Source organism: Apium graveolens, chromosome 3, assembly GCF_009905375.1.
Source record: "Apium graveolens cultivar Ventura chromosome 3, ASM990537v1, whole genome shotgun sequence".
Lineage (NCBI taxonomy): Eukaryota > Viridiplantae > Streptophyta > Magnoliopsida > Apiales > Apiaceae > Apium > Apium graveolens.
The window spans coordinates 148,162,586-148,175,287 of record NC_133649.1 but is presented as its reverse complement, the minus strand read 5'-3'; the positions used below and the strand labels follow the sequence as shown (position 1 = coordinate 148,175,287).

Below are 12,702 nucleotides of genomic sequence, written 5' to 3'. Positions count from 1 at the left end.
AGGGTTTTAGCCTTCTTCTTCCTTGAAAAGGCTTTGATTGGTGAATGTGTGGTTTCAGTGTCCCTCCCTCTTTTGTTCTGTGTCCCTGGTTGGGGACTATTTTCAATAGCTGCATCCTTTTGGGAGGATGCAACTAGGGATGTGTTTGACTCCTTTTGAACCACCACAGTCTTTTGAGAGACTATGGCTTGGCTGGATGGGGTACCACTCACCTCTCCCACCTTATCCTGGGGGGTTTCTTGATGTTCACCCCTCCCCTCACCACTCACACCCTGTTCACTCCCTTCAGGGTTTATGGTAGTTGTTACAACTGTTGTCTTTTGGGAAATAACAAAGGTGGTTTTCTTTGACTTGTGTTTTGAAATTTTAGTTTTGGTGGCTTTGGTAGGAACCTGTTGGGACAAAGACACAGATTCCAATGCCACACTAGAAGGCAAAGAAACAATGGGGTTGGAAACAGTAGGAGTTATAGAAGTGTTTACCTCACTTACCTGTGGTGCATTCATTATTGGCAAATATACCAATGGCACCTGGCTGTTGAGGTTGATTCTCAAAAGGCCTGCAAGGACCCTTTTCTCTTGAGCCCAGCATTTGAGTTTATTGCTCTCATTAGATATAACCAACCCTTCAGCAATATGGTTAGCCAATAACATAAAGAATTTAGCATAGTAGATGTTATGGGGTCTATTAGCTTTGTTACCTAACCTGGAACCTAATTCTAGCATGACATAGTTGCTAAAATTAAAGTACCTATCTAAAACTAGCATATAGAGCATATTAACAAGAGATGAAGTTATGGCATCAAAATTGCTAATCTTCCCAGAGAAAACCTTGATAAAGGCATCTCCAAGAAAACTCCATTCTTTCCTAAGTTACTAAACAGCTCTGGAAAATTCACACCTAATTACTAGCTGCTACTTGGTTTATATATCACCAAGTTTACAAGTGAAGACAAAACTGTAAAATACAATTAAAAAGGCTCTTCACATGTTTCTTCTTCATTTCTCTATCCAATGCAATTTGGGTTTAGCTGTTAATCATTGAATACTCCCTTGTTTGCACCAGAATGGAAATGTTGCATTTTCTTGATTCCTCCTAGAGGCTGCCACATTCCAGTTTATCTCTGTCAACCCATGTGCATCTGTTAGCTTATGAATTGTCACTATCAACTGCTATTGAACTAAGCATCCGTTGAAGCTTTCATCCGTTGATGCCTTATCCATTGAGGCTTTATCCGTTGAAGCTTTATCCGTTGATGCATTAGCAGTTGAAGTCTTATCTGTTGAAGCACTTATCCGTTGATGGATATTATCCGTTGAAGTTTTAGAGACATCCGTTGAAGCTTTGTTTCTTATCCGTTGAAGGTCTTCAATATCAGTTGATACTTCTTCACTTATACAAAATTACCAGGCATGAAATATTTATAATTAGCCCTCCTATTTGCATATCCACTAGTAGTCAACATGACTGATAATTTCCTACACATCTAAGAATTACAACTTGAATACAGAGAATGAAATGTGCTACAATACTAAACTTATTGCTAAGTAAAACTACTCCTTCAACGGATAGCCAAGATGGTCTTATCCGTTGAGGCTACAAACACTAGATTTCTACTTAAGTGTTTTGTTTAACTTATCATCAAACTAATACACATATTCCTAACATTCTCTGTATTGTCCAAATGCAAGGATACACAAACAAAAATTGCGTATTAGAGATTTGGATAGCATCTCAACCTAGCGTATCTAAGATACGCATTTTCTTAAGTCGTATTCTTTATAAACATGTGTATATTTAATTTTTATCATCCCTCAAATCTGAATTTTCAGATGAACCCCAAACTTTGTGGTGAAGTCAAAACAGGAACCAATATAATTGTTTTGAGTGTATTCCTGTTGAGTGTGTATTCCTCTTAAATGTATACACCGATTCTCGTGGTTTATGTCACTGTCACCGTCGCCACGGGCATCGAAAGGGCGTTGAAGAGGGGAATTGGACGAGGAAAACACTGGAAAGGCAGAAGGAGTGATGGAGAGAAGAGGGATACAGTAGAAAATAAGGTGATGGAGAGCGAAAAAAGGTGTGATGAGATTGTGACGAGGAAGAAGGGGCAGATGATAGGTGGATAGACAAGGGAGTTGGAACTCTCGAAGAATCAGAAAGAGAAGTTAATGAAAAAAATAATATTTTTGGAATATGCATTACCCATGGGTGATTAGTAATTAGGGCGTAACTCCCATATACGCATATCATGACACGTCACAATATCGGTATTTTGGTCATCTTCTCAGACTATTCCTGCCCCGATTCCCGAATTTTTTATAAAATTTCCCTGTTCCCTGTTCCGCCCCCGAAAAAGTCCATAAATCCCCCGCCCCGAAAAAGTTTATACATAGGATGATGGCCAAGATTACTATGTTTTTTAAAATTGGTGACCTAAATATCAAATTTCAGACGTGTGGTAAAAAATATCTTTGAAATACGTTATATGTTATATGGATGTTTTACCTAATTTTTATTTTTTTTAATTGAAATATGCTTTCTGAAACCAGATATATAAGATACGGCTTCTTAGACGGGCTATATGCTCAAATATATATTGTGAGACCGGGTATTTCAACCAAATTTATTTATTTTTTAATTTTTTTTTGTAAATAACATATTTATATGAGAAAATAAGAAAATTAATTTTTTGAGATACCAGTCTGAAAATGAATACCCGATTTTTTTTAAATGGTCAAAATATTAAAAATAGGTATTTTTATATTTTTTTTTAATAATTTAAATAGGCATTCTTTTTATTTAATCTTAAGAAGTGTTATTTTTATCATTTGCATCGGTTTCTGCCGAACTGAGCCAAGTATTTGACTTGCTGCTAGCTTCATCGTAAGAGAGACCCTGCTTGATTGAAGGACTGAGATTCCGACAGTCCCCAGAGTCAGAGAGCAGAGGATATACATACATCTATACACACAATGGTGGGCGGCGGCGCTTTATTGGCAGGCCTTCAAAACCCAAATCTTATTCAAGCCCATTCAAAAACCCTTTTGCCCCCTTCACTTTTTACTGACAATAAACTCTCTTTTTTCTCTTCTCAATCTCTCAAGGTAACTATTTTTACTTTTATGCATAGCCCTTTTGTGCATTTTTCTGGTTCAACTGTGAAATAACATGAATTTTTATGTTTATATGTGTTTTTAACAGGTTCAGAAGCAGTCTCATTTTGCTTCATTAAAGACTTGTGCTGTTGAATTCACTTCTGCTGTCAGGTTGTTGACTTCTTCAACTTAAAGATTTCGACTTTATTGGTTTTTTTAAACGTATTGATGATGTTATAATTGAATAGATACTGGGATTGTTTGGTTATTTGGTGTGTTAATTAGTTATAACTGTATGACAGCAATGGTCCATCACCATTAGCTGACATTGATTGGGACAATCTTGGATTTGGGTTTTTGCCTACTGATTTTATGTATATGATGAAATGTGCTCAAGGCGAAACTTTTTGTGATGGTGAATTACAACGGTTTGGGAACATTGAATTGAGCCCGTCTGCTGGAATCCTGAATTATGGACAAGTTAGTTCTTTAACTCTTGTTATTTTGGATATGTTATCAAAGTACAGTGCTTTCTATTTTACCAAGTTAAGTACCGTGCTTTTATAATGATACTATGTAAATTCTTGGCATACTACGATTAAGTGGCTTAGTCTTGACTTTTGCTATAATATTTTTGATTCTATTCTTTATTGTGTAAGTGGGTTTTTAGCAATATCATTTGGTTCTTGCTTACGATATGTTATGGACTTAATTTGCACCTTAGACTTAGAGTGTACCAATTACCAAGTAATATGTGGCCTAGGACTTTTGGGAGTACTTTCCAAGGCAAAAGGTTTAATAAGATCATCCTCGAAGTTGAGTAACAAACTAAGGTCTCAACAATGTCATATTCTACTTTTAATTCTAAATAGTTTCTGTTTGATAATTTTTTTTTGTGTGCGTCTAACTGTATACATGTGTATATATAAATGCTTTGATAAACAGACATTTTATTTTGGGATTCCCCTTTTTTCCTCGACTAGATCATTGTTTGACTTGCACGTCTAAACAATGGTAATATCATATGTAGGGATTATTTGAAGGCCTGAAAGCTTATAAGACTGAAGATGGAAATGTTTTACTGTTTCGTCCGGAGGAGAATGGTGAGCGCCTGAGTTTGGGTGCAGAGCGCATGTGCATGCCTTCGCCAAGTGTTGAACAATTTGTGAAAGCTGTAAAGGAAACTGTTTTAGCAAATGAAAGATGGGTAATTCAACTGTATCTCTGTGACCGCCTTACAAATTCTTGAGGAGCAACAATTGTTAAATTGTGTATGTTTTATACCTTCTCTCAGATACCTCCTCCTGGAAAAGGTTCATTATATATAAGGCCATTGCTAATGGGAAGTGGTTCTGTTCTTGGTCTTGCACCAGCTCCTGAGTATACCTTTATGATTTATGTCTCTCCTGTTGGTAACTACTTCAAGGTATGAAGTTGGCTATTTTGCATTTGATATGTTGGTTTTTAAATGCTTACTAATCAAAGTCTTTTGAAGTAAGTGATTTATACCTCATATATATATATATATATAACCTATCTTTCAACAGACACGTCGGTCTCAATCTTTCATTTTGTTCTCTTACCTTTCACGTGATGTCAGGAAGGCTTGTCTCCAATAAATTTGATTGTTGAAACTGAAATGCACAGAGCAACCCCTGGTGGTACTGGAGGTGTGAAGACTATAGGAAACTATGCTGCAGTAAGCTTTGCTATCATTTGTTTATAAATGCATTAGGTTGTAGTGTTTCCTTAATAATCTCTTATTTCATCCTGTTCATCTGACGTTAGACATATGTCAGATGTGCTTATGTTAATTGATATATGAGATTCCTAATTTATATTAATTAATTTTCTTCTTTGTTCAATCTTTCTATCTTGATTACATTTGTGCTCTATCTACTGGAAGCTGTTCCTTTTTTTCAATTAAGAAGCTTAATGGTTAGAACTTGAAAGTAGCTTACTTAGCAATTAATTGTAATCTCTTAATACCCTCCATATTTTTGATTAATTCTTTTTGATTCTTTTAATAATCTGTCATGGTCTGATACTGTAATTTTTAAGAAGAGGTTGTACTTGAGGCCCCAATGCTTATGAATGTTAACTGAGAAACATATTATTACTCATCTCTTCCAACTTCTAGGCAATTCATAAAATACTATGACAACTGCTTGTTAAAATTATGGTGTAATTTTTTGTGTTGTGTCCTACTTTAACTTCTCATTATGATTTGATTATGAACTATAGGTTCTAAAGGCACAAAGTGCTGCAAAAGCCAAAGGCTACTCTGATGTTCTATACCTGGACAGTATAGAGAAGAAGTACCTAGAAGAGGTTTCGTCTTGTAACGTTTTTGTTGTAAAGGTATTTCTCTAAGTGCATAAGACTGTAACAAATATAAGATGGTAATTACTTTAACTATGGAATTATTTAGTGTTCTTTTGGTAGAAAGCAATTGGTTATAGCTCTGTGCATTACCAGTGTCTGGTGGTATTTTCTAGTCCAAATATTGTGTTTGAGTTTTTATAGATCGGATTTTCTAATATATGCCCAAGGGCACACAATAAGCATCAAATTCCATGAGTTTGGAACATTCTTATTGGCCTTCTAATCATAATTATGATGGACCTCTGCATGCACAATAATTCGACCAATAGAAAAGCTCCAAACTTATTGAAGTTAGTGCTTATTGTGTGCCCTTGGGCACACATTAGAAAGACCCTTTATAGATTTCGCCTGTTTTTTTATATCATTCTTCATATCAGTTACTTTATTAATCTCAGGTTCTCTGTGTGAATCTTTGTCCAACCACCTGGCTTGCACAAAGTTTACTAATTACAGTTTAGGATCTATGCACAAATTGACTATTCATAGAAAAGTCTTTCAACTTAAGAAGCAAAGGTATGGGTGCAAAATGTGGGGACACGCGGATTTGGCAAAATTCAAATATGGGAATTGGGGTGCGAAGGGATATTGATGCAGGACAAGATTGTAGAAACAATGACTTATAAAACAAAATCAATAATAAGAGAATAAGAGAATAAGCGATGAATTATACGAATCCCAAGAATAATTAATAATATTATTTCCAAGAGTGTATAATCAAAGTTTCGTAATGATGTGGGGATTATAATGCTTGTATAGGAATAGAAACCCTAATAAATAACCTAATGGAACAGGGCCCGTAACAATTGAACTTATTATAAATGACCTATTTAAGTAATAAACTACTAGCCCTGCATATAAAACACAAATAATTTTAATCCTCTCTAATCTTTAGAGAAGATTAAAAATAAATTATGATTAGATTAGAGAGGATTAAAATTATTTGTTTGTCTTTTATATGCAGGGATAGTAGTTTATTAATTAAATAGCTTATTTATAATAAAGCTCAATTGTTACGGCCCTTAGTCCATTAGGTTATTATTAGGATTTTTATTCCTATATAAGCATTGTAATCTCCACATTATTAAAAACTTTGATTATACAATTTTCATTTTAATAATATTGATTAATTAATTCTTTGGAATCATATAACTCATTGCTTATCATCGTTTCTGTTTAATAAATATTGTTTCTACAATCTTGTCCTGCATCAGATATGGTATATTCAAACATATTAAAATAATGTGTATGATATTACTGATTTATGTTTATCAAGTCATTAGGTTGTAGTTTACAGTGCTACGCACAATGACAAAACAGAGCAAGAAAAATATTGTAGATTTGGATTACATGCCTGAAGGGTTCAAATGAATCAAATCAGCAGGGATACAAAATCAAGAACAAAATGATCCGATGCCTCCATCTTTTGGGGCAATGTATCAAACATATAGTGTGCACTAGCAGAGAACCACAAGGGAGTAGAAACATAGTTAAAGATTGAGTGAAATACAATTTATGTGACTAAACTATCATCGTAATGCAATTTGTGTACTTAAACTAAGTAAACTAGCAAAATCTGGCTACTGTCAAAAAATGTAATGCCATTTGTTGAAGTTTTAAATACGTGTGATTTAACCGCGATTTAACCATACTATTTATAATTCATTTTAAGATTATGATCGGTCACCTTCCACTGTATTCCGCCCCCCCCCTCCTCTCCACAACCCTAAATTTGAATCCTAGTTCTTCAAATTCATTTTTAATTATGGCCCTATGGAAAAGAATGAAGCATAAGAAATCCTAATTGGCCCTCTGTCCTCCTTTCTTCCCATTCCTAATCCCCATCCTAAATCTCTCCACAATCTCCTTAGCTAAAACCAGAAACTTCAATTCAACCACTACAACCTCACCGTCGCTCTACTCACATACCCCTAGATCGAACTCTTTACTGTCTCGAATGGCACACTCAATAATCAGAACGACATTCCCTTTCTCAAACCTCCCCTCAAAACACAAGGTTGCAACTCTGTATAAAACGTATCTGATTGTTATTGAAACTCAAGTTTATAATGGTATTGTACTTTAATGATTTAACTGGGGAAACTACCGAAGTTACCGTTGTTTTGAGCTATATTTGGGTTGTGCTGCACGAATTTATATCGGATCTCGAAGCTTGTGATGAAAGATTGAGTATTTTGCTTTTTTAATAAGTGATTATTGTGATTAAAGGCGCCTTTAGTGAGAAATGTATAGGCGATTTCATCGTCCACCATTGATGAAGTGAGTATTTAGATTAGGGTGTCAAAATGTTGTGTGTTAGCTTATGTATATATATTAAGGGGTACAGTGAACTGTATTTATTTAGTTAAAAAATAGTCTGCCATTGAATATTTTGAATTTAATGGTTTTTGATATATAATATTTTATTGAATAGATTCTGATGGCGTCAATGAGTTGAATGGAAGTTCTTACTTTTGCATGTTTTTTAATAGTACAGCCATCATTATGCTAGTTTACTTAGGTTAGGCATACAAATTGCAGTAGCGTGATAGTTTAGCCACATTGGGGCAAGCTTTCCTGTTCCAGTAAAATGTTTATCTTAAAATGATAATTTAAGAATTAAGACCTTTTTTATTATCACAGTGACATCTGAAGGCATAAAATAACATCTACTACATGCTTTACATACTTTAACTAAAATCTAATTGGCCCAAATGCATTCAGATCACTTAATATAAGATTTATGTGATCATTTAGAGATTCAAATTTTTTATATCGCTGTTCATGTTTCCTCAAGATTTGTCAAAGTAGCTAATGTACATATAAGTTGAAATTCTTCTGTATTAGCACTTGTTTGCAACATGACATTTTTCTCTCCTCCTAGAACCATAATAACAGAATTTTCCATATATTGTAATGAATGATGGCATTAATACTTACGTGTTCTCAATTACAATGCTTTTGAAGGGTAATGTCATATCAACTCCTGCAATTAAAGGGACTATTCTTCCTGGAATCACTCGGAAGAGTATTATCGATGTTGCTCGTAGCCTAGGATTTCAGGTAGCTTCTCTGCTTGTAACTTTTGTTCTATGATGACAAAACTAATTTTTGGGTATATTGTGAGACATTATAAAGAGCAGGGGAAAAGTAAGCACAGAGAAGAAATGTGAATTGTAACATGCTTCAATTTCCCTGCAGATGCAAAATTAAGCATCTCTTTGTAACTAGCGTGATGTAATGAAAGTCTAAATAATCGTTATTGCTAAATGACATGTCTAACGCTCATAATTAATTATAATATCAATACATCGATTTCTCTTGGATAAGCACCAGAATGTGCACTGAAGTTTTACAAGTCAGGTGTATTGATTAAATTGGTCCAATGATGAAAGTTATGTATAAATATTAGTATCAAGAGCGGAAGTTCCTCATCCATCTCCCTTGCTAGTTTGATTCTTTTCTACGTACTTGAAGTTGCATGAATAAGCAATAATGCGCCGGGAGATAGGTGGGGGATACTGCAAGGTGGGTAGTTTATATGGACTGATGCCTTTTAAAGAGTACCGGAGGTGTGCGACTAATTGTAGGCACAGGACTGATCCCGAAAGAGAGGTCTTTGAAGTTAAAAAATATGTAGACCTCTCTTTCAGGATATCAATATACCTAAAGAGAGGCATTAATATACTGAATGTATTCGGGACTAAATCAGAATTCAGGATATTAATTTACAAAAAAATGTGCACTTCAAAATATGTGCAAAACGAGGACAGTATATTAATGTATGTAGGCATGTTTCTTGTCAATTCATAATTTCTGGTAATGGGTAGGTGTAAAGCATTCAATCTGAAATAAAATACTATTTACGTGTTTGAGAAATAATAATATCTCCAGCATGTTCTTGCACTAAAAAGCATTGATGCATTGTGTTCTCTCTTGAGTTCTATTTTATAAATGATGTACTTTTACGGTTTTACCTATGCAGCATCCCCTTAAAATGTCACTAATAAAGTGGTTAGTGTAACATTGTTTAAATGCCTCTTTTAGCTGTGACCATCATTTCTTTTTTATATAATAAAGTCACGCACATGTCCCTTTGGTTCATTCCTCCATTCTTCCTTGTTCTGTGATGAATATTTGGTTACTTATATCCATCATTTTGTAATCCTCATGCATTTCAGATTTTATGTATGCTGATTTAGTGATGTATTATTATGTAGGCGGAGGAGCGAAAGGTAACTGTAGATGAATTGCTTGATGCTGATGAAGTTTTTGTTACTGGAACAGCTGTTGTTGTATCACCTGTGGGCAGCATAACTTACTTTGGTAAAAGGTAAAACTCAGCAGTATGCTTTTGCAACTTATAAGTTGATTTGTTCTGAGAAGTTGATCTTTTAGCAGTTATCGTGAGTTTAATGCTATACCTATCTAATTTAGTGCTCTTTCCTATGCTTGTACTGCATCTTCAGGGGAGATAGCTAAACTGGTTAGCCAAAATAATATAAATAATGGTTAACTAATGTTGTACTTCAATCGTGTTAGCTATAATGGTTAGCTTTATTTTAAAAACATTATTTTATTATTGTTTTGAAAATTAAAATAGAAGATGAAAGCATACATTTATAATTGGAGAGAGAAGGAAAGAGGTAGAGAAAGAAGGGGAGATGAGTTGGATGAGTTTTAAAGGATATATATATTCCTACACAGTTCAACAAATTTAGAAGACCAAAACAGGATAACTATAATTATACCTAACATGAGTTGATGGTTGGAGCGACTGTTTAGTGAATAGCTATATTTGTGTGCCATGTGTACTATTCAGCTAACAGGTTATGTGGGTTGGAGATGCTATTGACAAATTTTACTCGAGGCACGATAGTCTAGGTGACAACTAATTATTCTGGCCTAGATGGTTAAACAAGTATTTAGAGGCAGTGTTGTGTGTGTGTGTGTGTGTATCACAGAGGACAATTTAAGGTGAGTATGAAACTGAATGGACAGGAATTTTTTAAATTCTTCATGTACATATAAGCTGAAGAAAAATATACAGGATAATATGAGAACTTGAAACAAATTCTAAGATTCATATAAAGACACAAAAAAACCCACCATCTGTTTACATTAAGAGTCAAATTTTATCTTTTCAATAACTTTTTAGTAGTAAACATCTGAAACAGGTTATAGTGTTTGCCAATACGATTGCGCTTATTATTGCTTCTTAATAGCCTAGTTAGCAGAATACAGTATAATGGTCTCTTTTGGATTCCGTTGATTGTTACCTTAATATGGGTGAATGTGAGAAAACAATAGAACTTGTAATATAAAGTCAAGACCGTTACTATGATATCAGTAAGCGGCAAAAAATCGGAAAGCAATCTGCAAGGTTTACCCTAGCAGACCTACGTCCTAGTCTCTTGGTCATAAAAGGTCAAAGGTTTAACGTCCGGTGGTATGTGTGCATGAGTATATAAATATATGCAGTTGTACTTAATTAAAAAGAATTGGAAAGGATTGTGCAATAAATTATGACTGTGTTGTACAAAGCTTCGTCTTCAAGTGCCTATGACTATCTTTGCTCATTGCAACTGCGGTTATCTCCAGAGGACTGTTAGTATACTAGAACATTCGCCGATTACTCACTTATTTTGTATTCTGCAGGGTATCTTATGGAAGCTCCGGGGTTGGGGTGGTAACACAGCAACTATATTCTGCCTTGACAAGACTACAAATGGGTCTTGAAGAGGACAATATGAATTGGATTGTCAAGCTGAAGTAGGTTTCCTTTTTAATTGAAGTTAAATTGAATCATGTATCGATCATCCTTCAGATTAAATATTTTTGCAGAGCCGTCACAAAGGCTCAGTCTTATTTATTTTTTTGACAGATTTTATTTTAGTGTTGTTAAGGCTGGAAATTTGGTTTCGATTTTTACTTTAAATTTGGTGATATCAATATCTTGATTTCCCCAGTTTTGTATCATCACTATCTTTAGCTGTTAAAATAATATTTGGACAATGAGAGATACAGGGACATCAGTACACGTATACTCTAAACTGACTAATGTAATCACAATGAAGGAGACATACACGGATCATGTTTCTGCAAAATTTATTTCAATAATTTATACAAGAGCATCCGACAGAAATATATATATATATATATATTATACAAGAGGTCAAGAGCAAATCACGGACAACTTGATACATTTTATAAAGAATATGATAATTTATTATCACACACACAACAGATAATAAAACTGTTGCATGATAAGATATAACGACGTCGCCGTTTATCTACGAACTCGTGAACTTCATATTACATTGGCGTCTATGATTTATATATTGAACTTCATATGCAAATTGGCTACTTAACAAAAAATTACAGATGCACTGAGCAGCCAATTTGCATAAATTGTTGTCGCTTTATTGAATGCGCGTGCCAATCAATTAGGAATAGAAATATAAATAAACAAACGAACGAACATATGATTCTGAAGAGTACAGGCGTAGACTTACAATATTTTTTACATTATTGTATGTGCACACTGCACATGGCAAGAACAACAACGGAGAGGTCTATCATCGGCTTTAATTATATCTTTCCTAACCTTATTTTATATTTATTTCCGTAAACAAACCTAGAATGATTATGTGACAATATCACTTTAGTCAACGAGGATGAGGTCATTATAAAACAATGAGTTCTTAAATTAGTCTTCTATAATGTACCTTGTTATTTAAGTAAAAAAAAAACAGAGTTATTAATTCCGGGGAATCTTTTTAAATATATGAAAACTCATATCAAACATGGTTTTCTTAAAATAACCGGTTTATCTAAAACTTCAGCGGAAGACCCAACTATATTAACACTCCCCTTTATTTAAGAACCCATTTTTATATTGAATGGTGGGTTACAAACACCTATCTTTGAGACATTAATTTGCATTTCGTGCTACTATAAATTGTGAAAAATATTATGGGCGAAAAGGAACGAACCTGAGTATTCTGTCAGCCTGAAGCCTGAACTTTGATAACATGTCAAAGAACTAATTGTTCTAAAATATCAACTTGTTAAAGGAAGCCTCGATCCATTTATAGATCGAATAGTAGATCACTGGCCGCCCATCTTTGAGCCATAAATTTATCTATCATATTTCTCATAAATTATGAAAAATATAGGAATGATATAAATCGAATTTGAATACTCTGTCGGTCTAGTC

The 12,702-nt window shown here is 34.2% G+C and overlaps 1 protein-coding gene across 1 annotated transcript; it reads left to right on the top strand.

Moving 5' to 3' along the window:
- The first annotated feature begins 2,831 nt into the window (after window positions 1-2,831).
- On the top strand, window positions 2,832-11,451 carry LOC141712830 (branched-chain amino acid aminotransferase 2, chloroplastic-like). Its single transcript, XM_074515920.1, has 10 exons — window positions 2,832-3,110; window positions 3,208-3,272; window positions 3,404-3,581; window positions 4,132-4,308; window positions 4,396-4,527; window positions 4,702-4,800; window positions 5,346-5,462; window positions 8,451-8,546; window positions 9,704-9,816; window positions 11,142-11,451. The coding sequence occupies exons 1-10, from the start codon at window positions 2,979-2,981 to the stop codon at window positions 11,257-11,259; spliced, it is 1,227 nt and encodes a 408-aa protein (XP_074372021.1). The 5' UTR covers window positions 2,832-2,978; the 3' UTR covers window positions 11,260-11,451.
- Window positions 11,452-12,702: the final 1,251 nt, after the last annotated feature.

Excerpts from the sequence above, each read along its gene's own strand:
- LOC141712830 (XM_074515920.1), top strand. The coding sequence starts at position 2,979 with ATGGTGGGCGGCGGCGCTTTATTGGCAGGCCTTCAAAACCCAAATCTT. Across the intron at positions 4,309-4,395 it reads TTTTAGCAAATGAAAGATGG|ATACCTCCTCCTGGAAAAGG; the intron begins GTAATTCAACTG and ends ACCTTCTCTCAG. Across the intron at positions 5,463-8,450 it reads GTAACGTTTTTGTTGTAAAG|GGTAATGTCATATCAACTCC; the intron begins GTATTTCTCTAA and ends ATGCTTTTGAAG.